Genomic DNA, 27,635 nt, shown 5'->3' on the forward strand with positions numbered 1-27,635 from the left:
CCTATCTGGAATGTGGGAAGACTCCCACGGTGGCTAATAAGACGTCTCCATCGTTTGCATATGTAAAGGACAAACTTAAACTTGAATTTGGTATTTCACGTTGTGCCTCACAAAAAAAAAAAAAAAAAAAAGCTTTTATCAAAGAACCAGGCAGCCTGGTTTCAAGTGGGTGGGTGTGTACTGAGCGCGGGCGCAGAGTTGGTTTTGTTCCCAGCAGAGTTGACAGCAATGGCGACTCGCGGCCACACCGGGGCAGCCTCTCTTAGGCTGGCCACCCAGCCAGGCGAATCGCTTTGGGGAGCTGAAGCGGTTAGCCAAGTCTGGCCTGCCACAGCGGCCAAGAATTTAAAGGGGGTCTAGAAACATGCATCGTCGCCCTCTTTAAACGCTCCCGGGGACTCTGGGTTAAGAAGAAAAAAAGGCAGATAAAAACGGAAGCAGTGGTTTTGTTGTTGTTTGCACGGTGTCTTCATGGTCCGGCCCCCGCAAGGTCCAGTCCACTGGATCCCCAAGACAGAGGGAAGCGGGGCAAGGAGGAGGGTCAGCCCGGCAGGGCCCAGCCCGCCAGGGCGCGCCCCAGCTCAGCACTCTGCAGCGGGTGACCCAGGAGGCGCGGGGGTGGGGTGGGCGTGGGGCGAAACACTACCACCCCCGCGGCCCGCCCCCCAGCCCGGCCTCTGATTGGCTTGGGGGGCGCGAGTGCCCGCCCCGGCGAGCGGGAGGGTCCCCGTGGGCGCCGGGCGGCGCAGGCGGGGCGGGGAGAGCGAGGCCGGGCGGAGCAGGCGAGGGGCGGGCGCGCGGGTCCCGGGATCGCTGAGCGGGCTCGGGGAGGCCGGGAGAGCCAGCGGCGGGGGCGGGAGCCCGGCGGGCTCCGCACTGAGCAGAGAGAGAGAGAGAGAGAGAGCGCTCGGCCAGCCGCCGTTCGGCGCGCTCTCGGAGCCGCCAGTCCGCGCGTCCCCGCAGCCTTCCGGGAGGAAGCGGCGCCGGGGCCGGGTGCAGCCTCACCTGCCGGCCCTTCCCCGCCGGGCGGCGCAGAAGGACAGAGGGTCGCGGCTCCGCGACGCACTTGAGCCGGTCGCAGCGTCTAGGACCCCGCGCGGGGCACCGGCTCCATGGCGACCGGGCTCGGGGAGCCCGTCTACGGACTTTCGGAAGAGGAGGTGAGTTCCTTGCCCAGAGCGCTGTGGGGAGGGGACGAGGCCACTCGGCTGTGCGCTTCCTCTGCCAGCAGTGGGTCCCGGAATCCGGGTGACCCAGAGCGGTCCCGAGCGGTGGGTGACTTGGTCCTCCCTCCTCACCGGGGCGGTGCGCTCCTCTGCCCGGGGCTCTCGGGGTGGGCGGAGGCCGCGTGCGCCGCTGCCCCGCGGGTCCCTTTCCTCTGCAAACCGCGTCTCTTGGGGGGCTGTTGGGCAACTTTCCTGGTCATGCCCCTGCAGCCAGGAGTCCGTGACGTGTGTCACGTCTGGGTCGCTTTAGGGGTCTCTGCGTGGCGCAGGCGATCTGGGGATTGCTGAGGAGCCTGGTTGGTGTCTCCCCCTGGGACTTCTCTTGCTAGTGGGCGCTCGGCAGCGGATGTGTGCAGATCCCAGAGAGAGTTGGGGACACCCGGAGAGTTGTGTGCCGTCGCCCCTGGGTCTTGCAAAGTCTGGAGCTGGGATTGTGCGTTCCCGACTCTCCTGTTTTGGTGTGTGATCTGAGAAGGAGGCAGGTGTTGCAGGAAACTTAGGGAAAGCTTGTAGCCCTGCCATTTGTTCCCCGTCAAGAGGATTCTTAGCCCGGCACCTCCTGGGTGGGTGGAGAGAAGAAAGCTCCATTGATCTCTTTTATTAATAAAACGAAATGAAATAAGCCACACCCCCAAACGGTCGGTGTGACTGGAGAGAGGGCTTTGTTTTTAAAAAACCTCACTCGCTCATCGCGGTCCCCACTCCCCCTTTTGAAACGATCCTGCTAAATCACTGCTCAGCCCTTACTCGACCAGCCGTTCTCGACTCTTATTGGTGTGTAGCTCTGCCAAAAAAGGGGGGTGGGAGGCCTGTCGCGGGCGCGGAGTGACAGGCAGGCTGGATGGAGCAGGTAGGAGTGGTCCGCCATCTGGCGGGGTGCGCGCCCAGGTCTGGCTCCCCTTTCGAGAGGTGAATTTACAACCCATGAAGCATTACTCAGCAGGAAGGTATTTCCTATCCTGGTTGTGCATTTCATGAAAAGTGGATGCCTGGAAATTTGGGCTTTCTCGATTTCTCTTCCTTACCCTCGCTCCTTTCTTTCTGAGGCTCCCTCTTTCTCTAGTGATGGGGGTGGGGTTTAAAGAGAGTCTATTATCTGAGACAAGATTCACGCTATGGTTTTGCTTTCAGCAGCTTCCCTACTGGCATGGTGTGTGTGTGTGTGTGTGTGTGTGTGTGTGTGTGTGTGTGTGTGTGTCTTTCACAGCTTTCCTACTGTGGCTTGTGTGTGTGTGTGTATTCCGCCCAAGTGTGGAATGAAATGGGTATCTTGTGGTAGGCAGGGCCTGTAGGGGTTGATTTTATTTTTTGATAGTGCTTGCCGAATTGCTTATTTTATCAAAGAATGATCACAATCCTAATAATGTGTGATGTGTTTTTGATTATTTACCATGGTTGTGTAAAATAAATTTGTGTGTGTGTGTGTGTGTGTGTGTGTGTGTGTGTGTGTGTGTATTACCTGGAGATGGGTGAGAGTAGACTTGTTTTGTTTACCCAGGGGATTCTCCTCCCAGCTCCTTGTCTGGAGCTGGAGGGCAGTCAGAGGGAGCTCTTGGAGGTGCTGAGATACTGACGTTCCTGAACAAAGAAAGGGGCTCTCTGGATGAGGTATCAAGGGGGATGAAGACAGCTGTGTTTCATCTTAGGGTCTCTTAATTTTTAAAAATAACATGTTTATTTTTAAAAGCTCCTTGAAAGAAATTGTTTAAGGCTGTTTTGGAAAATGCATCTGCCTAAAGGAATCCCTCCTGTCAACTGCTGTGGGTGCAAGCTTTGTTTATGCTGGCAGCCAGTGTCAGAATCCACCTTGGCTGGGCTGCATCTTGCCACTTTTGTCTTGAGAATCAGTGCTGATCCTGACTGGTGTGGGGTGTGAAAGTGAAGAACACAGACACAGAACCGAGTGTGTGGGGGCTTGCCCGTGATTGTTGGCTCCTGCACGTTGTCAGAGGGGCTGTATAGCGAATAACCAGAGGTGATGGAAACACTGTTTATCTATATATTACTGCCTTGCTGTGGATGGTCTTGTTTAGTTCCCCACACATCATATATGATCCAAAATAAGCCTCATCTGCCTGCCTTTTTTTTTTTTCATTTTTCTCTCCCCAGTAGAAAATGATTGCCTTCATATTTCTAAGCTATTTGTTTGGTGTGGGAGGTTCCTCTCCGTTCGGGGAGGGGGCCCTTTGAAGACATACAGAACACCTTCATAGATAGTATTAATCACAAATTGTTAAATTGATTTCGTTTGCCGTGTCTCCCCTATTACTCTGTAAGCAAACAAATGGGAGTCATGAACAGGCTCTGAAAGGGGAATGCCCCATGAACAGCACCAGAGGCTTGTCAAGTTGGGTTAAATAGGGAGCGCCAGTGGGCTGCAAGTACCACGTGAGGATACTCATGTAGCGGCAGAGAGGCGTCTACTTGTGGACCCCAGAAAAACGGGCACTGTACCCAGGGTTTTCTTGTAAGTAGACACGTGTGCGTGTTTGATGGGGGCAGAAAGCTTTGTGTATTTGGAATGAACTTAGTCGTGTCCCATCTTAGAAAGCTCTGGTGAGCTCTGTACTGCTATTATTGGTCAAGCATGGTGCTAACCTAGATCATAGCAGGATGCTGGAGCCAAGACACTGCTGCTTGGGGGCATCCGCCTAAGGTCTGGCTAGTGTACTGAATGAGAAGGGTTAAGATGTAGGTTTTGCTCCTGTGGGGGGGGGGGGGGTATGTGCTATGTATGCATTGCGGCTGAATATCCTTGGGTGATTTTGAATTCATATTCACTCTTGTTTAAAGCATGTCAGTTTCAGGAATCAAAATCGAAATCGCCATCAGAGGAGTTCTGGTGTTGAAGGGATTAGCTAATGAACAACAGTTCATATTCATGGCCGAGGATCAGCTTTGGTTTGGAATCAGAAAGGTTTGGACTAGTTTTTGCATCTGGCTTGGGTCCTTAAGGGCTTTTTCTTGTTTGAATTTATTTGTGGCCATCTGTGGCCTATTTTGGCATGGTTTACTCATGAATATTATTGTTATTCTTTTGAAATCTTTCATGACGCCTGAGAAAGGTACACCCCCCTGCCCCCCGCCTTTTTTGGAGATTTTTCTGTTGGATGGCGTGTTAAGAGTTTGAATGACAGCCTTCTGAAAAGATTGGCTGTGGTATCCCAGTACATAGGAGGCAGAGGGAGGGATGGGGAGCTTGAGGCCAGCCTGGACTAAAAGCCAGACCCTTGTCACAAAGAGACAAACTATAAAACAAAAATCCACAACCCAAAACAAACAAAATGATGGGCTGTGTCACTTAACATATTTCTGGTGGCTAGGAAAGAGGCAAATGGCATAAAAATGAAGGTCAGGCTGACATAAGGTGGTTCTTGGATGGACCTTTTATTCCATACAAACAAGTGTATGCCATGAGGACTAAGCCTTAAGCATATGTCCTCTAACTGATGCTTCCTTAAAAACTCTCGAGGTATGCTGTCATTTCTGGCTGAGGAATGGAAGCTAAGCGAGCTTAAATGAGCTGGTTGAAAACATTCAGTTGAGTGAGTAGGCCTGTCGGCCCCAGAGCCCTAGTTCTTCAAGTGTGCTTACAGCTACCTTTTTCGTCAAAGCATCTTGAAAGGTTTTCGTAGCTCGATTATTCATGGTGGTGGAAAATGAGCTAAACGTTGTGGGTTGCAGACAAGCACTCCTTGACCAAAATTGACGGCTGGCTCCCATTAGTGTGGTCTCCATACTGTGTTAAAGCTTGGGTTCATGAAAAAGGGTGAGAAATGTGGCTTCTCTGGGCCCCATTCTCACCTGGCAACAGAAAGGAACTTTGGATGCCTCTCCTGTGTGGCAGTGAGTGTGGCTCCCTCAGCCCGCACTCTTCTCTGTGACCTTAGGGGTCTCTACTGATTGGTGCGTAGTTCTAAACTTGCTGTTGAACACTTAAGGTTCTCTTGGCTGTAGAGAGCATATTGGTTTTGTTTTAAGACCCTGACCGATTTAAGATGCATCATTGTTTGATGTGCCACTGAGGAAGAAAAACAAATATTGTTGTCCAATTGAGACCTACTGTCAATTTTGGTAACTATCTTCATTTCATAGATGTTAAAATACAAAACAAGGATATTTCAGAACTGATGAGTTTTCTTAGAAGAAACCTGGTGATTTACTCCGAGTGGTCGACTTCAGAGTCTCTAGAAGTGGAACTTTGGTTTCCATTGTTGCTGCGATGTTCCAGCTTGAGTTCAGAGCTTTGCCTGTGAAGCAGATGCTTCTCCACCGGAGCTTGCCCCTGTCAGGTTAGCACTTCCAAGATTTCTGTGTCTAGATCCGTACTTGTACCTGCATCCGAGCAAGGGCTATTAGCACTTCCAAGATTTCTGTGTCTAGATCCGTACTTGTACCTGCATCCGAGCAAGGGCCAGAGCGGGAGGAACAGTCTTTGATGGTAGAGAAGTCTACCAGAGCCTCCATGGTGCTGCTAAACAGCCATCGGTAACCTCATTTCTCAAGTGACCGGACAAACCCTGGATGCACACACCATCTTGGCAGTCATAGAAGTCATTCAGGATAAGACTGCTTTCGGAAGTTACTGTGTGGATGATGTTTGTGCCCTAAGGTGCGGTGGCAGCTGGACTGTCTTTCCGGTCACATCCTCCCTAGAGCTGTGTTAGGGTTGTTCTGATCCCTCAGATGCTGGGTACCCAGGGCCGGGCCACTGTGTGGATTGTCTGTGGTATAACTGCTAAACATTAAGAAACTAAAATAGAGCCTAGGCTTTATGGTGCCACTTAAAAACTGTGTGTTTGGGCCATGCTTGAGCTAGAAGCCAGGCCCTCATCCCTGTGATGTGGCAAGTCCACTCCCACTTGTGAGCCTCTGTAATCTAAGCCCTGTTGTCAGTGGGCAGACAGAATGGTGTCTTAAATTGCCTCTTCACCAAAGATGCTGTGTTCCCAGCTGTGGTGGCACACACCTGTCACCGCTGTACTGAGGAGGCTGGGGCAGGCTAGCATAATAAGACCCTGGCCCAAGAAAAGAGTAACTTTGGCTGTTTGTATTTATACAACATTGTTTTATTGTCAGGATGCTTGAATTATTTTATTACTGAAAAACAGCTATCTTAACTGAAGGAATATGATAAATTTGTTAGAAGGGATGAGAACAGTACCAAAATGGAAATTCTGAGACGATAGCAATTTCTTTAGCTGCCATGGAGAACACAGATAGCCTGTGGTACTAGGGCATCTCTGAGACAGTGGGCACACCTATTCCTGGCAAAAGTGTTTCTGAAAGTTGATTTCAGAAATCTGGGGCGCTTCCATGGCCTTACTGTGTGTTTAAAAGAAAAAGGAATGTGTTCAAGGAGGAGATTCCTGTGAATGTAGTAAACGTCATCGAGTTATAGGCTATAAATCGATGACGTGGTTCGCATGGGAATTACATGTTATTAAAACTGTTTTAAAGTTATGAATCATTTTAGAATGTAACATAATTGCAACAACACTTTTGACTTCCTGGTAAATTAGAGGGACCTGTGTTCATTGCTCATTTTATCACCTTTCTGCCCTGTGTAGTGTTTCAAATAGCATATTTTTAAAAAACAGGACTTCATGTCTGAGGTCCTGGGTTGGATCCACAGCTCTGGGGAAAATCAAAGCCAAAATAAAAAAAATCAAATGGCTGTATGTGACAGATTGAAAGTGTATTACTTTACCTTAAATTTGTTGTTGTTTTAGTTAAAAGATAAGCTAAACAGGTTTTGTTGTTGTCCTTAATTTTGGGATTTTGATGAGTTAGCCTTGCTGCGAGGGAAGGGAGACCAGCAGAGGAGGGGGGACTCCCACAGTTTTCAATTTTGGCGGTGCAGGTGTTTGGTTAGGTGAGTTTGTTATTTTGTTGTTGTTTTTTTTTTTGTTGTTGTTTTTTTTTTTTTTTTTTTTTTTTTTTTTGGTTTTTCGAGACAGGGTTTCTCTGTGTAGCTTTGCGCCTTTCCTGGAACTCACTTGGTAGCCCAGGCTGGCCTCGAACTCACAGAGATCCGCCTGGCTCTGCCTCCCGAGTGCTGGGATTAAAGGCATGCGCCACCACCGCCCGGCTTGTTGTTGTTTTTAAAGAGACAGGGACATTCTGCACTTCCTTCCCCGCCTCTCGGCTTCTTGGTCTCTAGTTATAGAGCCGCCACACCTGGCTTTGAAATATTTGTTTTGTCTCTCTGTGTTGTTTTGGTTCCTGTCCCGGATCTCGCTCTGTAGACCAGGCTGGCCTTGAACTCACAGAGATCCGCCTGGCTCTGCCTCCCGAGTGCTGGGATTAAAGGCGTGCGCCACCACCGCCCTGCTTGAAATATTTGTTAATTGGGCCTACAGCAAACTCTTGATCGTTCACATTAAGGAGGATGAATTTACTGGACTAACTAATCCAGTGTTGGGATTACTGAAGGCTGTGGGGAGGGTAAACTGAATGTTCCTTCTGTTGCTACGATGTTTCTCTTGCAGGTGGCCATGCAAACAGATTCTCTTGCTTTCTGACTATAGGTGGCAATGTTTGTACTGTTTACCGGTTAATGTTACTTTGGGCTCCGCACTTGTTGGTAGACTATGGAAATGATGCATAATTTAGAGATAAAAAAATATAGAAACTAGATTTAAAAAACAATATTTTCTATAAAAAACAAACCAGTTACTTAATAACCCCACCCCCACCCCCCAGAGTGCTGATTCTCAATAGATAGAGCAGCAAGAACCATCAATTTCCCGGGAGTTTTCCAGGCTGACTTTACCCAGGGTGTATACAACTTCAGAGTGGCAGGCTTTTAGATCTGGGGAGAGAAATTCCCACAACATTCCCAGCACACAGAGGTCCTTCCTGCCCCAGGCCTTCCTTATCTGTGTCGAGATTGCTGATGCTTCTGGTTGTGCCGTGTGTGCCTGTCTGTGATTTCTTGTCACCGAGAAGGAACTAGGTACCACCACTCCAATCTTAGTTGATAAAAAGATTTTTTTATTTTTCATGAAACAGGACTCCAGGGTTTCTTGTATCCCCAGGTCTACCTTCTGCTTTACTGTGGAGCCTGGAACCACCTTGAACTTCTGATCCTCCTGGATTACAGGGCCACCATGCCTGGTTTATATAGCTCTAGGGCTCAGACCCAAGGCTTTGCGCATGCTAGGTTAAGCTCTCTACCAACTGAGCCACATCACCTGCCCTGCTAAAGAGATTCTTGATTCCCAGCACCAGCCTGTCGCTCAGATCCTAGCTGAAGCTGGTGGATATACCTGTCCAGACTTCAGGGTAGTTATCCATGTTTGCTCTGAATTCAAATGGCCCAAATGCTGACTGTTGCTATATGCCCGTAAGTGAGAAAAGCCGTTTCCCAGACGTGTATCTGAGTAACTAGTTTGAATTTGACACTTGAGTTGACTTTTTTGTCCCTGACTGCAGAGCCGTGCATTGATTCGAAATTCACCAAGTCTAATGTCAGACCTCTCCGATTTCCCTGGCTCTCACCACATTCAGTGTTTGGTGACTTCTTGGCAGGCAGGCACCCTCAGAGATTCGGATTCTCTTTATATCTTCTATTCTCCAAGAGAAAAGGGCCATTCAGGGATGAGTTTTCTTTTGTTTGAAAGAGGCTGTGATGTGCTGTCCATCTGGACTTGGACCATGAAAGGGCTCATTGGGTCAGTGGTCCCACCAAGAAGGACATACACACTGTGGGAAGTGTCCTGCTGTGGGTATGAGTGGCATCCAGCCCTGTGTCATTTGGTCAGGGCTCTAGGTACCGGAGGTTTTCAGCGGGCTGAAGTCAGGTGGTTCTGGCATGTTTCTGCTTCCTGTCTCCCAGGCAGAGGGCATGTGCCCTTTGTGGCTGGGATCTGGGCTGCAGTAACAAGACCCTGAGTTGTACCCCAGCTTTTGATTGTGTCTGTGTATATTAACAGCTTTTACCTTATAATTACATTTCCACTTCCAGTCTGACTGAGGGCTGGTTCTGAGTCTTTAGGGTAGTTCTGGGTCGTATTCTGTATCTCTTTCTCACTCATGTATGTGTGTGTGTGTGTGTGTGTGTGTGTGTGTGTGTGTGTGTGTGTGTGTGTCTGTGCGCGCCTGTGCATACACGCTGAAGGGGTGTTAATACAGGTTCTTACTATATAGCTAAGGCTAGAATTGAACCCCAGGTCTTCCTGCCTCAGCTGTCTGAGTACTGGGATTGCATGGATGCACCACCACGCCTGGCTTACAATGTGTTTTTACAAACATATTATAAAGTTACCCTATTGTAGATAAAAGGTTGAGATTGTTTTATTAGTGATAACTGTAACTGGAAACAGTGACCAGCAGGTTCCTACTGGAGGAGGATACAGTGAGTTGGCCCAGTTGCACTTCTGTTACAAGTGAGAGTTCTCATATAATGAAGTTAGGCAGATTTTTAAGCAGCTTTAAAATTTTAAATTAATTAATTGATTTATGTGTATGGGTGTTTTGCCTGTGGGTATGTATGTGCATCACAAGCATGCCTGGTGTCTGCAGGGGCCAGAAGAGGGCATTGGATGCCCTGGGTTGGAGTTACAGATGGTTGTGAGCCACCCTGTGGGTATTGGGAACTGAATCCGGGTCCTTTGGAAGAACCATCTTTCCAATCCTTAGTTTTATATTTACATTTTGGCATGCATTTGAGGCATCAACACTGAGAAGTTCGGGGAGTCTGAATTGAAGAGTTTTTACTGAATGCATTAGTTGTATTTTTGTATTAATTTTTGGGTCTAGGACCTGAACCCAGGGCCTTTCTAGGTAAGTTCTCTCACTAAATTCACTCCTCCCCTCCCCCCTTGTCTTCTGTAAAAGAATTTTCCTTTGGGCCGCCAGCTCATAGAAAATGACACAGAGACTTATTAATTATGAAAGCTCGGCCTATAGCTTAGGCTTGTCCCACCAGCTCTTATAACTAACTCAGCCCATTCCTATTCATCTACATGTTGCCACGTGACTCGTGGCTTTTACCTCTCCTCCTGCATGTCTGTTCCCTCTGTGTCCAGCTGGTGACTCCGCCTTCTTCCCAGCGTCTTCCCTGCCTGGAAATCCTGCCTTAGCTATTGGCTGTTCAGCTTTTTATTAAACCAGTCAGAGTGGCATATCTTCACAGTGTACAAAAAGATGATTCTACAGGAGTCTTCCTTATTTCTTTTTCCCGTTCTCTTCCCTCCCTTCCCCTCCCCTCCTCTCCCCTCATTCCCCCTTTGCTTCTCCCCTCCCCTCCCCTCCATTCCCCTCCCCTCCCCTCTGTCCCCCTCCTCTCCTGCTTCCCAGTGCTTGGCCTTGGCTTGCAAGGCAAGCACTCTCCCAATGAGATGTTTGTGTCCAGTGCCTCACCTGGTCTTCCTAACGCTAGAGCAGTGGTTCTCAACCTGTAATGTAAATATCAGATATGTACATTACGATTCATAACAGTAGCAACAGTTGTGAAGTAGCAATGAAATAATCTTACGGTTGGGGGTCACCACAACATGAGGAACTGTATTAAAGGGTCACAGCATCAGGAAGGTTGAGAACCACTGCTCTAGAGGATACACGAGTGCCGTGCTCTTTGAGCTGACCTCTCCATGGAGATTTGGGGCTCTAGGGTACCTTTCTGAGGATCTTTGAGAAGCTGGTCTTTGGTATGCCTGCCTTGCAGTCACGTCTTAGCATCCAGTGAATATTAATGAAAGAGGACATTCTGAGCCCCGGGTGAGAGCTTTTCCTGGCTTCACTTCCAGAAAGAGGCTGAGAAGAGGGTGCAGTCGGGTGTGCGTAGGAGATAGTACTGAAGAATGTTTACTAGTATGGAGATGTCGGTAATAAGACACTTAGAAAAAGAGACTTTTAAAACCGGTACAATAGAATTCTGTTGTAAAAAGAGTTTGCACATAGAAAAAAAAAATGGCTAGGGGTATCCCGGCAGGTTAGTAGCTGGATATAGCAACCTTTCAGCAAAGGAATTAACAGAAAATTTTTAAAATTATTTTCTTGGTTACCCACTTGCATTTTGTTTCTATAACAAATTTTCTTTTTTCTTTATAAGTTTAAAAATAAGGTAGGACTGTGGGATGACTATAGTTCATGAGAACGTGTGTATTTTATGAATAACTAAAGAGAGGAACTTGAAGTCTGAGCACAAAGGCAGTGATTGGGAAATGGAAATTTTATTTACCTAGATTTGATCAGTACCTGTAATGTACATGTAGCTGTAATCACATACTGTATTTGAATAATTGTGTCCATAAATGTATATGATTACCACAGGCTAATCTCAAATTTAATGTTTAAGGAGATAATGATCTTTACAACACTGTATACATTCATTATTATGCTGTATATACCCCATAAATATGTATAATTAAAATTAATAAATACACAAAAGGAAAGTAGAAAGAGGCCCCCTCCCTCCCCCCCGTTCCTGTGCTTCAAGGTTCAGGTGAAAAAATGGGAGGACTTTGGTACAGTATGGATATGATATTTGCTCAGTTGGATATGTGTTTGCCTTGTGCTTTTTACCCAGGGTACCAAGGTCATCCCGTTGCCGGTCAGGTGCTCCCATCAGAGTGGGAGGTGGAAGGATAAATGATTGGCTGGTAAATTGGATATTTTTACTGATGTTGTTTTATCTACTATGATACTTGTTATTTATGTTTCCATTCTTCTGTGCATGACAGTTTCGTGAAAACCATTTAATTCTAGGAGTGTTTTATGTTCTCCGGAAGTTTTTGGAGTGTTCAGTAAAGATTATGGACTGGTATCTGACTTGAATTGTTCTCTATTTTAGCTTTCTTGGGTTTGGAGTTACACCTCTTAATATAAATCTATTGGATTGCATCAGCTAGCTTTATTTTGTTTTATTTGGATCTTGCTGCCCAGGCTGGCCTTGGAATTCAAAGGCCAAAGCAATCCTCCTGCCTCAATCTCCCAAATAACTGGGGCCTACATGTACCACTGCATCCTGCAAAGACTTTTCCACTGTTCTAATGATGTATGCCTAGCAGGATTCTGCTGTATCAGTTCACATAAATATCTGAGTGGCCAGAAGCTCTTTATTTTGTCTTTCAGCTAATGCCCTTTAAGTGTTGGGTGTGACCTAGAGTATGTCTTTTCCCCAACAAAAGGGTGGAGCTGACAAAACTGTGCTATTTCTAATGGAAGACAAATCAGACCCCTGCCTCAGCTGCCTGGTCTTCCAGTTCATGTGTGTTCGGTCTGTTGGTGGCCTCCATGCGCTCCCCTCGTGGTTCCCCAGTCTCCCCGCTTGCAGACCACTGTTGGCGGTGTCATACAGTTTGGGGTTTGGAGTTGGCCAGTCTCTGTTTGTATGTGGTGACACTTGAGCAGGATCGCAGATTGTTGGAGCTGTCGCGGGGACTGTCACTGCACTTGGCATAGTCACTGCTCATCTGTCATTTAGGGCACCTGCTCCCAGGTCAGGTCTGCCAACCTGTGATGTCATTAAGGAACTGCAGGAGCTCTCTGCTCTGCCATCTATAATTCCGCTCTCTTCAGAGGCCTTAGTTGTCAGAGGCTAGTAGCCCCTGGTAGCCAGAGCCAGGCTCTTGGTGTCCTGCTTGGAGAGGAAAGAGAATGGCATCCTGTGGCTTTCTCTTAAGATTGAGGACCTTTCATTCCCACAATGGTGCAGGAAGTCTCTCCGTGTGTGCCCCTCTGGTCCATAGAGGCTTCGATCTGCTCATCCCTCAGCACAATGTGATGGGGAAGGACTGGGATGGCTTTTATTAGCCTTCCAAGTCAGCTGTGCTGTGCTATGGTCCAGCTCTTTGCTGATTCCCCATTCAGAATACCCCTGGCATGGGCCTGGGAAGTTGGAAAACACACACACACACACACACACACACACACACACACACACACACACACACACGGTATGGGGGTGAAGGGGGAGAGAGAGAGCCAGGATAAGCATGAGAATGAATACTTTGGCTTCATGAAAAGTACATGCTTTCTTTCCTGAAGGAATTCACCCCAGATATTTTCCTCAGTAGAACAAGATCTGTGGGTGATGATACCATCACCAGTGCCGTACTTCTCTCATACCAGGCTGGAGATTTTTTTGTGTGTGTGTCTTGGTAACTCACAACAATCTTATCTTTTATGACATACAACCTGTATCCATAAAGAAAGGCCAACTGTACACACCCCAGGGAAGGCAGGAAGAAGAAAACACGTGGTGGATTGACCGACCAAATAGGAGGAGCCAGCAGTGCTGGCCATGGTCACCTGTGTGGCAGCTTCTGGTTCTGCTGAGGTATGCCCCTTCTGCCACCCTCTTGGTCATTGTCTCACAGCTGTTCTTGGGCAGGATAGACACTGGCAGAGTTACTTTCCCTGAGTCCAGCTCGGCATGAATTTGGGGTCTTGAGATTGATCATCTGAGTTGAAAAGCACCGAATGAGGTTAAGTCTCTGGCACAATTGGATCTATGAGAACTTCGGTTTTGGGCGAGTTTGTTAGCAACCCGTTCTTGGGCTGTGACCGCGGCCAGAGATCTCAGTTCAGGTGAAGGCTCTGCCCCTGAGAATTTCTGGGTCTTGGCATCAGGTATTCCTGCCCGGCTCGTCCTCAGTGGTTTCTGCCTTGAGACAACTTTCCGATGACTTCACATGAAGAGACAAGGTTTGGATCCGACTGCTGCGGGGCGGGAGGAGCCACCCGCTTCTCGGTTGCGTTTCATGAATGTCTCCTTCCCCGACTCTGACGGACTCCGACGGTGGTCTCTTCTTCCCTTTGCTACACTCAGCTGTCCTGCTTTTTAAAGGGATTTTCAAATGGTAATAAGATACAACACAAAATTGACAGTGTTGGCCATATGTAAGCAGGCATGATATTGAGTACATTCACAGGGTTGTGTGGCCGTCACCCCAATCTGTTCACACAGCGCGTCAGGTTGCAGAACCGAAACACTTCGGCTCATTCATTCATCAAGAACTCTCTGTTTCCAGGCAGCTTTATTTGTAGCATCCCTTCTTTTTGATACAAAAGTCTGTGAGCTTCTTGTTGTTAAGTGGTGTGTGCATAACAGTGTGTGTGTGTGGTGTGAGGTGTGTGTATGTGGTATGAAGTGTGTGTGGTGTGTGTTAGAGCATGTGTGTGGTGTGTGTTTGTGTGATGTGTGTGTACGTGTGTGGTGTGTGTGTTTGTATGGTGTGTGTGTGGGGGGGGTGTGTATGTGGTGTGAGGTGTGTGTGTGTATGTGTGGGGTGTGTGTGTGATGTGAGGTGTGTATGTATGTGTGTAGTGTGTGTGTTTGTATGGTGTGTGTATATGGTGTGAGGTGTGTGTGTGTGTGTTTGTGGGATGTGTTTGTGTGTATGTGGTGTGTGTGTGTGGTGTGGGTGTTTGTATGGTGTGTGTGTGTATGGTGTGAGGTGTGTGTATGTGTGTGTGGTGTGGGGTGTGTGTATGTGGTGTGAAGTGTGTGTGTTTGTGTGTGTGGTGGAGCATGTGTGTGGTGTGTTTGTGTGATGTATGTGTACGTGTGTGGTGTGTGTGTTTGTATGGTGTGTGTGTGGGATGTGTGTGTGTATGTGTGTGGTGTGTGTTTGTGTGATGTGTGTGTCTGTGTGGTGTGTGTATGGTGTGTGTGGGTGTGTGTGTATGTGGTGTGAGGTGTGTGTGTATGTGTGGGGTGTGTGTGTGATGTGAGGTGTGTATGTATGTGCGTGGTGTGTGTGTTTGTATGATGTGTGTGTATATGGTGTGAGGTGTGTGTGTGTGTTTGTGTGGGATGTGTTTGTGTGTATGTGGTGTGTGTGTGTGTGTGTGTGGTGTGTGTGTGTGTGTGTTTGTGTGGGATGTGTTTGTATGTGGTGTGTGGTGTGTGTGTGTGTGTGTGTGTGGTGTGTGTGTATATGGTGTGGGGTGTGTGTGTGTGTATGGTGTGTGTGTGTGTGTGTGTGTGTGTGTGTGTGTTTGGTGTGTGTGTATATGGTGTGAGGTGTGTGTGTGTGTGTGTGTGTGTGTGTGTGTGGGGTGTGTGTGTGTGTGTGTATGTGTGTGTGTGTGCATGTGTCCTGTGTGAAGGTTAGAGGAGAGCTTACCAGAGTCAGCTCTCTGCTTTTTCAGCATGTCAGTCCTGGGGGTCAGGCTGTCACATGGTCAGGCTGAGCAGCAGATCCCTTGACTGAGTCATTTCCCCCTCCTGTGTGGTGCTGATCTGGATCGTAAGCAGCAGCAATCCAGGCTAAATACAAAGAGAAGCCAGATGTGGTATGAATACCTGAGAGTCTCCAGACTTGAGCCAGCAGGATCTCGAGTTGCAGTGCGGGTTAAATAGCAAGACCCCGTCTCAGAAAAGCCAAAGCCGAAGCAAGCATATTAAAACAGATTAGACAGGGTTGAAGGAATCTGAGGAGCCCTGTGCAGCTAAAAGGTGACCACACGGGGACTTTTGAGTCTGAGCAAGACAGGTGCCCAGCTTCGAACATCGATCACTGTACGGAATTTCTAAGTAAAAATAAATGTCCTAGCAGCTGCAGTTAGGGAAACCCAGCTGTCCTGGTTGTCCATGCTCCCTGACTGTTGCCTAGACCCATTTCCTGGATGGACAAAGATGCTTGGAAATTTGAGAACAGCTCAGTGTCTTAGAGTTTCTATTGCTGTGATGAACACCATAACTGAAATGCAAGTTGGGGAGGGAAGGGTGTATTCAGCTTACTCTTCCATATTGCTGTTCATCACAGAAGGAAGTCAGGACAGGAACCCAAACAGGGCCGGAGGCTGATGTAAAGGCCATGGAGGGGAGCTGTTTACAGGCTCGCTTCACTTGGCTTGTTCATCCTGCTTTATTATAGAACCCAGGACCACCAGCCCAGGGAAGGCAGCACCAATAATGGGCTGGGCCCTCCTGCATCAATCACTAATTAAGAGAACGCCTTACAGATGGATCTCATGGAGGCATCACCTTCATTGAGGGTCCCTCCTTTCAGATAACTCTAGTTTGTGTGTCAAGTTGACACAAGATTAGCTAGTACACTCACCTTCTGCTAAAATGTCCATGTGCTAAGTGCTGATGTAATTATGTGTTATGTGTTCTGTATTAGAGACATGAACCCACCAGTTGTCTAACATGGCAAATATAGTTGATAACAATGCCATTTTTATTTTTTGTGTGTTTGTGTGCATGTTTATGTGCAGGTGCACCCATGTACAGGTGCATAGGCACCTGTGTGCGTAAAATATGTATTGCATTCTTGAAAGTAGTGGAGTACATTTTAAGTGTTCTTACCACAAAAATATGTCAGGTAAACATGTATTGGTTAGCTCAATTTAGCATAACTTATGCATATTTCAAATCATACACAATAAATGAGTTTTTTTTGTCCATTAAAACAGAAAATTTTTAAACGAGACAAAATATTTACAACAGGGCTTTGAGGTAGGTACTGATTTCTCATTTGCAGTTGGGGGAAACCAAGGCACAAAGAGGTTTAATAATGAAGGTAGTAAGTGTCAGGGGCAGGACTTGAACCAACACGGTCTAATTCCAGGCGTGGAAGCTTTAGGCTATACTGTGTTGGGGAGTTCTTCAGGACTGGGAGGTGGTCTGGAGGCCAGGATGTGAAGTCAGCCTTGTGGGCCTCGGGAAGTCACTGAGGAACCTATTGGGGTCCGAGCTTTTCTGAAGTGCATCCTGGAGCCTGGGGATGTTGCTCAGTGGTATAGCATGTGCTCAGCTCCAGTGTTGCTGGATAAATAAACAAACCCATACAGAAATAAAGCTTACCATGGAGCACCAGGAAGAGTGGATTTAAGTTGGACAGCCACAGAAGGTCACAGAGCTGTCTTGGCTGAATGTAGTGACGACCGTGGAAACAAGTGAGCAGATGAGGGCAGAGGATATCTGGAGATAGACCCCATTAGATGTGGTTACTGCTCGTTAGCTAAGTGTTGTGGAATCTTTGTGGAAGATGTGTCCCATTTGTTCATGCTGTGGAACATTTTTTTTTTTTTTTAATAATGCAAAGATGTGTTGCATCCTTTTACACTGCATTTAACTCTGTGAAGCTGTGTTACTGTGCCTGCCTAAGACACCTGTTTGGTCTAATAAAGAGCTGAATGGCCAGTAGCGAGGCAGGAGAAAGGATAGGCGGGGCTGGCGGGCAGAGAGAATGAATGATAGAAGGAGAAAAAGAGAAAAGAGGAAGGATTGGGAGAATGAGGAGGAGAGGAGCACACCAGGACCCAGCCACCCAGCCAGCCGTGGAGTAAGGAGTAAAGAAAGACCTACAGAATAGAGACAGGTAAAAGCCCAGAGGCAAGAGACAGATGCGATAATGTAAGTTAGGAAAAGCTGGCTAGAAACAAGCCAAGCTATGGCCGGGCATTTGTAAGTAAGAACAAATCTCCATGTATTTATTTGAGAGTTGGGTAGCGGGCCCCCGAAGAGGAAAAAAATCCCAGCTGCAGGTAAGAAAGAGGAGTCTAGAGTAATTCCCCACGTTTCTTAACTGCAGGGCACTGGGAGGGAGGAAGGGAAAGGTGTATATTTATTAAGTATCTACTGCAGTGGTTCTCACCGGAGGGCCTAATTGCTTCATTCCTTCTAGGCAGTGTCTGAGAGGCGCTTGTAATTGCCACAGCCTGGAAAGTGTTCCACATCTGGTAGGTGGAGACCAGGGTTGCTGCCTGCTCAGTATTTTACGTGAGACTCTGACAGCTTTCTGTCAATGCTACCAGCTTTCTAACGCTAAGAGGGCAAAGAGCAAAGGCCAAGAAACCCCACTCTGTTGTGTTGCCACGTTTTGTGGTTAATCTAATTAATCCACAAATGGATCATCATACACTCTTTTCGTTAGTTTGAAAACTGAGGCATCGAGAGGATGATAGATCCCTTGGCCAAAAATCCCTATGTGCTTAGGAAGTGCCCAGAAGCAGACTTTCAACTTGGGTCTCTGTGAAAACCTAAACCATATCTGATAGGGTGTGTCTCCTAGATCCCTCTCCCCAAGTCCCTTCTCCGCTTCCTCTGTCACCATCACCATCCAGCCAGGAAAGCCCCGGGACCTCCTGGGCTGGTCAGGCACAAATGTCCCCATCCTTCTTCTCTGCCTCATCCACAGCTGTGGATGGAAGGCTCAAGCTGGGTTGCGGAGTGCTTTTCAGTAGTTGCTGGTTTCATCCTGGAGGTGGCAGGAAGGAGGGTGGCTGGCTATTTATAGTCAGCCGTGCAGTGGATCGAATTTTCCGATCCGTTAAGGATTTGCAGTGGTAGTCAAAGAAATACAATTTAGTTGTCAGCCACCTTCTGCAGGCTTGAGATGAGAGCGTGTGCTGCCTTTATCATGAAGGTAAGAGGAAATGAAAAAAACACACGGTTGAAGCCCCAGTGTCCCCCCCCACACCCCACTCCCGTGGCTGTGAAGTATCGCCAGCATCCACACTGATGGCTGTGTCTTTGAGAAGGCATGAGATGAAAGGGAGATCCCCCCAAACCCTCTGGGTCAAGAGGTAGTGGAACTAGTAAACAGAGTTTGATTTGTGAGAGGCAAGGAGCCTTTGGAGTCAGTCCGTTTGAAGCCAGCATGGAGCTTGCAGTTGCCACTCAGTCTTAATAATTATCATCAGCATTTTGGATGTAGGTCCTTCCTTTATGCAAGTTGCCTTCTTCGGTGACTCATCATATTAGGGCTCTAGGGACAGAAATGTCATTATCAGTATTTTCAGTTATATATGCCTTTTAAATTTTGTTTTCAAAAAGTTTTTTTTTGTTACGTTTATGGGTATGTGCATGCACATGTGTGCAACATACATACCAACTTTGGGAGTCAGTTCCTTCTACGATACCGTGACCTAGGATCAGACGTGGGTCATTAGCTTGGGTAGTGTATATGAACTCATGCAGGCATATATATACATACACACAGAAATAAAAAAATAAATCGAAAGAAATTTTTGGCTTATGTTTTCAATTTACAATGTGAGTTTTGGATATAACCTGCAAGCTGAAGATCTTCTTTATTAATACATTAAGAACATTATTGCCACTGTTTCCTGTGCTCAATCTTAGACTTTCAAGGAAGTCACACCCAAGAGGGCGGGGGTGTTTAATTGGTAGTGGAGCCTCTTTGGATGACAGACTCTTAAACCACCATGACTTCTCAGATTATGGATTGTCACCTGGCCCCAGGAGTTTATTCCCTTTGAGATTGTCATTTAGATCTAAGACATCTGGCGCACTGTTGATCGTGCCCAAACCTAGCCTTTGCTCTTTTCTTTTCTTTTGGTTTTTCGAGACAGGGTTTCTCTGTGTAGCCTGCCTGTCCTGGAACTCACTCTGTAGAGCGGGCTGACCTCTAAACTGCCTCTGCCTCCCAAGTGATAGCATTAAAGGCGTGCACTACCACCACCGCCTGGCTAGCTTTTACTTTTAAAGGCAGTTTGGTACCGAAAATTCCCTCGGTGAATGAGCAGACTTCATTGACTTGCTTATTTTCTCATTCCTTAGCAACCTTTCCCTCCCTTGCCACTGCTAGATGACCTTAATCACGTCCCAAGAGGTAAAATGCTTTTGCTGTGTTTTTTCAAGGCAAACAACAACCAGATACCAACTAGTTGGCGTGTCCACGTGTTAGATACCACACTTTAAATTGCCACAGTCTCTGTATAGCTTTGGCATTCTTGCCTTATGGCATTGCTTTTTCTGTGTCTGTCTGTCTGTCTTTCTTTCTTTCTAAGTTATTTTATGTGCATTGGTGTGAAGGTGTCAGATCCCTGGGAACTGAAGTTACAGAGAGTTGTGAGCTGCCATGCGGGCGCTGGGAATTGAACTTGTGTCCTCTGGAAGAGCAGCCAGTGCTCTCAACCGCTGAGTCATCTCTCCAGCCCTTCCCCCCTCCTTCTGTTTTTTCTTAGATAAGAATGTTGATAAAATAAGGAGTACCTTTTTTTTTTTTTTAAAGAGATAGGCTGCACATGGCTATCCAAATGATCACCGCTCTTCAGGAAAGCTTTTGGGGGACCCTGTATTTACTCTGAATGGGGTGACCATGGACCAGTGTGTTTCTCTGTATTTCTTTCTTAGTCCGTATTGCTTGATCAGACCCACTACTTTACAGTAGCACCTTATTAACGTGGTCTTCCCTGAGTTTGACACTGATTAGCTTTAAAGCTGTTTCCAGAAACTATATTTATCCCCTGGGATGGCACACATGCCCACTACTCACAGCAGTGGCTGTAATGGGATCCAATCCTCCATGGTGACAGCCCCAGCTGAGAAGACCCAAGAAGTATTGGCTGATGACCTCCCGTTGATGAGTGTATATAGAGTTCAAAGGTAGCCGCCAAGGCTCCAAAGAGTTCTGGTGTTTAAACACAGTTCAAGAGGAGAGAGCCGCCGGGCGGTGGTGGCGCATGCCTTTAATCCCAGCACTCGGGAGGCAGAGCCAGGCGGATCTCTGTGAGTTTGAGGCCAGCCTGGGCTACCAAGTGAGTTCCAGGAAAAGGCGCAAAGCTACACAGAGAAACCCTGTCTCGAAAAACCAAAAAAAAAAAAAGAGGAGAGAGCCTACACCTGTGAATACTCCTGTCTTTGAAAATCTGCATCAAGAGAGAAACTTGTATCTCAGGCTGTAGAAAAAGGGAAGGAGCAGAAATTTTTGGTGAATTTCTACACAGTACATGCTTCCTTATTTGTCTCCGTTGTCATTTTCTTAGATGTCATACCATTGACCTCTCTCTCTCTCTCTCTCTCTCTCTCTCTCTCTGTGTGTGTGTGTGTGTGTGTCTGTCTGTCTGTCTTGGGGGTCAACCCTTTTCTGCAGCCTCCATCTTCACAGAAGTTAGCTAACTAGGTTACCAATGATTTCAGTGCAGTAGGAAATTAAGGACTAAAATTAATTACTAAATGCAGAACTTGTTTGGAGTGGAGCTTATATTTGTAAACTTGGATCTTGTGCCCACCCAGTGGAATTCAGTTTTTTTTCTAATGTGTTTTTAAAAGTGCTTATGTACTTAAATAATTTAAGGCCCCGATTCTTAAAGTTAAATGTGATTGAGTTTTGGCCAAGAAAGAGTAATGCTATAGAACAAATGAGAAGTATAAGAAGTGTAGCTTCCCAGGATCAAATGGGTATGGGCAGTTATGTTGCTAGCTTGTTTTAGTTTTCTTTTTAAAAATTTGTTCTTTGGGGGCTGGAGAAGTTGGCTCAGCAGAGCAGTGGCTGTTCTTCCAGGGGACCCAGGTTCAATTCCCAGCACCCACATGGCAGCTCACAACCATCTATATCTCTAGTCCCAAGGAATCTAATGTTCTCTTCTGGTCTCCAAGGGTACTAGGCACATACATGGTACACAGACATGCACGCAGGCAAAACACCCATACACTTAGACTAATAATATAGTAATAATAATTTCAACATTTTTTCTTGTAACAAGTCTTTTGCTGTCCTGACAGCCAGCTCCCAAATAATGACATGGAGACTTCTTATTAATTATGAAAGCTCGGCCTATAGCTTAGGCTTTTTCCTAACTAGCTCTTATAACTTAAATTAACACATGTTGATCTACATTCTATCACATGGCATTACCTCTCTTTCATCTTGTACCTCCTGTTTTCCCTCTGTCTCCTGGCGTCTCCCTTCACACCTACGTTCCTCCTCCTCTCCCTTTCTCTCCCTAGAAATCCCACCTCTACTCTCCTGCCTAGCTATTGGCTATTCAGCTTTTTTTATTAGACCAATCACAGCAATGCATCTTCACCATGTACAGATACCCCACAACGTTTTCTTTTACAGTTTCAGAAATATCATATGTCCAAGCATCCTCCCTTACCCTCTTCAATTCCCTTCTCTTCAATCATTTCTCCACCTACTCCTTCTTCCTGTGACTGACTGCATTGAACTAGGGCATGGGTGGTTTGTGCTCTCAGTCAGTTAAGTGGTGGGTGTAGCTAGAGTTTTCCTGCCTGGCCCACAGTCAGGACAAATCTCTCTCACCCACCAGTCCCACAGCCACTCAGACCCAACCAAGTAAACACAGAGACTTATATTGGTTACAAACTGTATGGCCGTACCAGGCTTCTTGCTAACTGTTCTTACAGCTTAAATTAATCCACTTCTACTAATCTATACCTTGCCACGTGTCTCGTGGCTTACCGGCATCTTCACATGCTGTTTGTCATCATGGCGGCTGACAGTGTCTCTGACTCAGCCTTCCACTTCCCAGCTTTATTCTCTTCCTTGTCCCGCCTATACTTCCTGCCTAGCCACTGGCCAATCAGTGATTTATTTATTGACCAATCAGAGCAACACATTTGCCATACAGAACATCCCACAGCAGGTGGGTAGTCCCAATGTAAACCTGTGCTGTGACTTAGAAGTGGTTTGTCCCCCCACAGTCTCTGTGTAGAAGCTAAGTTCTTCCTATGTTGATATTGGGAGGTAGAGGGAATTTTTGAGGATCTGGGCCTCATGGAATATTCTAGATCAGTTAGCATTGTGTCTTTGAAAGGGATTAAAATGTTTTTCACTGGACCCTTGTAAGTTCTAGAAAGGGGGATGTTGGAAAGACTTGAGCCTTATCCAATGCAGATCTGGTTTCCTGTTTAGAATACTAGCTCCCGTTATTTTGGCAGACCCTCGCCAACGTTTGTGCTGTGCTGTTTGTGTTTCTAGCCACCCAGACTGGCAGGTAGACAAAGCTCTTCTTTATACACTTGTCTCAGGTGCTTCAGTACAGTGGTGAAAGGCTGACTAGTACAAAGGTCTGGGTGAAAGGCTGAGTTTCCATGTCTTCCTCAGGGATGTTGCAATCTAGTTTTGCAGATGTGCATATAGATCTGATACCATGGTGACCTTAGACCTTGGGAAGTGAAAAAACTCGATTCAGTCCCTTCCAGTGTTCTTTCTCAGTGCTCCCTATCTGCTTCTTCTTTTTATCAGCAGATTCACAGTGAATAATCTAATTAATGTTTTTATGGCTAAAACTTTTTTTAAAAGATTTATTTTTAATTATTTGTATTTGTGTGTATATGTGTGTGGATATATGTACATATGAGTGCAGTTGCCCACACAGGCCAGAAGAGGGTGCTGGATCCCCACAGGCAGTTGTGTGCAGCCCCATGTGGTTGCAAGTAACTGTCCTTTAGAACAGTAAACATTCTCAGTAAACTACTGAGCCATCTCTCTGGACCCCAGTTAAAGCAATTTCTGAGGCAGAGTGAATTGCCGGGGGTGGGGTGGGATGCAGGAGCACATGTCAGTTACCAGGTACACCTAGCACACCTGGCTGGGGACTGTGCATGCACACCTGATGCATGTCCAATTCCCTTGGATTTGGGTCTGTTAGCTAGGAAACGGGCGTTTAATATCAGAGAGTGAAGCGACTGGCTCAGTGGGACTCCGCCACACCTTCCTGACTCCTGTAGCTGTCCATGTATTGTCATCTCTTATGTGGGATCTGTGTGCCCTGGAGCTCTTGCGTAGTGGGGCTAGAGACAGGGAGGCTTTAGGTATAGCATCATGTAGACAGGAGGTGAGGTGTGCAGTCGGGGAAGCTGGCTCCGGCATGCCAGGATCTTCGGTGATGGCTGTGGTGGTGGCAGAGGAATGCAGTCTGTGTCAGGGTAGGAAGTGGGGCACAGTGGGACTGCAGTGATCTTTTGTGTATGCGTGCATGTGCTTGCATGAATGCATGTGTGCACACATGTGCGTGTGTGTGTTTAACCAGGTGATAGTACTGGCTGCAAATTGGGAGTAGAATGGTTGCTTGAGTAAAATAAACCCATGTGTCTGTACCCCACATGCGACCTGTGTATGTAAATTGCCTTCTCGTTTTCGCCTTCTGACCTGTAGAATTTTAAGATAATAAAGAAGCCACCAAGTGTGATTTCTAGCAGCAGCAGGGGAAATAAAGCATACATTCTATTAGATTCTCTTTCACGAGTTGGAAGTGTAACAAGTCACTCAACAAAGGAAGGCAAAGATAAGTAGAAAGAAGGAAAAAAGAAAGAAAAGCCTATTGATACAGAGTTTTCTGAACTGTGGAAATGAAAGCTTCAAACAGTCTCAAGGATGGTTATTCAAGGAAGACATTGGGAATCTTAGTAGAGATGATAGCGCCATGGTGTTTGTGCTCAGCCCTTATTCCATCTCTTCTCCACCCCTCCCATGATAGCTATGAAAACCATCAGTCCAGCAGCCCCTCGGTGGGCAGAATAGAACTGCAGCTTCTGGTCCCCTTTTCCACCGCACGCACACACACATGCATACACGCATACTTACACACAGACACACGAGCATATACATGCATTCACAAGCCTACATATGCACTTACACACACACACACACACACACACACACACACACACACACACTCACACTCACACACACGGCACAGCTTTGACCTGTCTCATAGCTTGCTTCATAGCCCCTTTCTGAAGAGAGGTCTTTATTTGGTCTGACTTAGCTTACCTTGTGCAAACATCTCTATTGAGAAGTTGTTGAAAGCAACCATTTAAAAATCATAGATGTTTGAAATCATATTGCTATCAATTAGTGACACCCCCCCCCCAAAAAAAAGGGAAGGAAATGTCTGTTGGAGACTCTGAAAAGCACTAGTATATTTCTGAGAATCTGAATGGTCCATGGCCGCTGGGAAAGACCTCCAAGGGCCCTGAAGTATTACCCATGGCTCACCTTGAAGCTCTATCGGGGCCGGAAGTAAAAACAAAGGTAAAGTTACAAACGGTCTGGGAGTGTATTAGAAGATTGTTTCTGTACTCCCTACCCACACCCCACATCCCACAAGAAAGGCTAGAAATTTCTCAGTTCAAGGTATATAAGGAAAAAAATCTATGTCCATTTATTAGGGAACCATAAAACTAAGTAGAAACTGAAGATGCCACATGGGACAGAACATAGGGAGTTTACAGGATTAATTCAGAAACTCACTAAACAACCACAGAACTAATGGGGTGGGCAGGAGGGGAATCTGATTCCTAGAATTGGTTATATTGTATTTAACATTTCAAGTTTTTGAAAAAATCAGGAGCTATCTAAAGAGATGGGGAATATGGCCAGTACACGGAGTGGGGGGCGGTGGGGGGAGGGGAAAGACAGTTAAAAACTGCTCTTGAGGAAGCTCTGATGTTGAGCAGATTACACAAAACTAGAAATAGGTATGATGGATAGGTTCAAAGAACTATAAGAAACCATGTTTGAAGCGTTAAATGTGGGCCATCAAGATAACTTGGAGGGTAAGGGCACTTGCTGCCAAGCTTGATGACCTGACTTTGGTCCTTGGAACACATACTGGAGGAAGAGAACCAACTTTTGAAAGTTTTCCTCCAACCTCTGCATGCTCGAAGTAATATTGTTCTAGCAGGTGTTACTATTCCTGTGATGAAACCCCATGACCAAGAGCAGGTTGGCGAGGAAAGGGTTTATTTGACTTACACTTTCACATCATAGTTCATCGTTGAAGGAAGTCAAGGGTAGGAACTCAAACAGGGTTGGAACATGGAGGCAGGAGCTGATTGCAGAGGCCATGGAGGGGTGCTGCCTACTGGCTTGCTCCTCATGGCTTGCTCATCCTGCCTTCTGAACCTGGACTACCAGCTCAGGATGGCCACACCCATAATGGACTGAGCCCTTCCCTCATCAATCACTAACAAATTAAGAACATGCCCTTTAGCCTGATCTTATGGAGGCATTTTCTCAGTTGAGGTTCCTTCCTCTCTAATGATTTTAGCTTGTGTCAAGTTAACATAAAACTGGCCAGCATGGGTATGCACGCACCCACGCTCACATATGAACATATGTACGTGTGCACACACACTAAATAGAGTACAAATAGGTGAAAGAGTGGAATGATGTGCTACCAAATACAAGGTGTGAATAAAGAGGTAGCGGTTATCCAAGCAGGCCCCCACAAGTCCTGGAGGTGAGAGGAAGAATTTACTAAAGGGTTCAACAGCAGATCAGAACTGGCAGAGACCAGTCAAGGGGGGTGGAAAATGCAATCAAGACTTGATAAACTGGGAGGTGGTAGTGCATGCCTTTAATCCCAACACTCAAGAGGTAGGGCAGGTGGATCTTTGAGTTCGAGGCCAGCCTGGTTTACAAAGTGAATTCCAGAACTGCCAGGGATATACAGAGAGAAAGAAACTCTGTCTCAAAAAACCCAAAACCAAAGACATGATAAAGCATATGTGAATAACAAGAGACTGGCCCATAGGGGAAGTTGGATGGATAGTCATTGTTAGGACATAATAATATTTAATATGCCAGGCTGGCCTCGAACTCACAGAGATTTGCCTGGCTCTGCCTCCCGAGTGCTAGGATTAAAGGCGTGCGCCACCACCACCTGGCCTTGCTGCTTTTTTTGTGTGTGTGAGCTCACGTTTCTATATTTTGTGAAGTTCTGGTTTAGATAGAGCTTAAGGACCAGAGAACATCCTAGAAACAGGAACTTTCTGTCCTTGAGAGCTAAAGGGAAGTGGAAGGCCAGAGAGTTCAAGAAATGAGCATTTTTTTTTTTTCTTTCCGTCACGGTTGGAGGTTGGAGGTCATGTACCGGTTTTCTTCTGGTTTGGCGGCACAGAGTATTTGTTAGGCTGGCACACAGCACCGTGAAGAGAACCCTTGCTGACACTGAGCAGCGATTATGCCGTGTGATAAACACGACAAACTAGATTGCTAGAGAGCTTCAATGATTGCTCGCATGGGAGGTCAGTGGGAATGGCCCCGCCCCCTTTCCCAGCCAGGGTCTCATAGACCCAAGCCCCGCCCCCTTTCCCAGCCAGGGTCTGATAGGCGCATCGATAGGTCACCTGAAGTTGGTGGCTGTTGAGGCCAACGCAGAACGTTTGGCTGGTGTTAGTAATTTGAGTTGTGTAGACTGATACGGAGGCAGAGTTGGTGGTTAAGGTCACAAGAAAAACAAACCTCTAACTCATAATGCATATGTGGATGCTTTTCTTTCTCAAACTGGGTACAGCGGGGGGTAAACGTCAGCTGAGTGGCTGGTGAAGCTCTTCCTTAGGCTTTGGACCGATCGTGGAAAACCTAGACAGAACTGGGCAGTGTTCTAAGCTGTGCTTCATTTGAATGGAATATCTGTCATAAAATAAGAGGTGGCAGGGCCCCAGAAGTGGACTGAAGACAACAACCACTTTTGGGGGGGGGGTGTTGCTAATGTTTTCCTGCCTGGCCCACAGTCAGGATAAATCTCTGCCACCCGCCAGTCCCACAACCGCTCAAACCCGACCAAGTAAACACAGAGACTTATATTGCTTACAAACTGTATGGCCGTGGCAGGCTTCTTGCTAACTGTTCTTACAGCTTAAATTAATCCATTTCTATTAATCTATACCTTGCCACGTGGCTCGTGGCTTACTGGCATCTTTACATGCTGTTTCTCATCATGGCGGCT

General features: G+C 46.7%; 1 protein-coding gene across 1 annotated transcript in view; it reads left to right on the top strand.

The window, feature by feature from the left end:
- The first annotated feature begins 826 nt into the window (after positions 1–826).
- Positions 827–27,635, top strand: part of Nedd4l (NEDD4 like E3 ubiquitin protein ligase) — a 344,790-nt gene continuing 317,981 nt past the window's right edge. Inside the window, exon 1 of the mRNA XM_052742322.1 lies at positions 827–1,160. Coding sequence (XP_052598282.1) covers positions 1,113–1,160 — 48 coding nt within the window. The 5' untranslated portion in view covers positions 827–1,112. The remainder of the gene's footprint in view (positions 1,161–27,635) is intronic.

Source organism: Peromyscus californicus, unplaced genomic scaffold (genome assembly GCF_007827085.1).
Source record: "Peromyscus californicus insignis strain IS unplaced genomic scaffold, ASM782708v3 Scaffold_17__1_contigs__length_78620276, whole genome shotgun sequence".
NCBI classification, from domain to species: domain Eukaryota; kingdom Metazoa; phylum Chordata; class Mammalia; order Rodentia; family Cricetidae; genus Peromyscus; species Peromyscus californicus.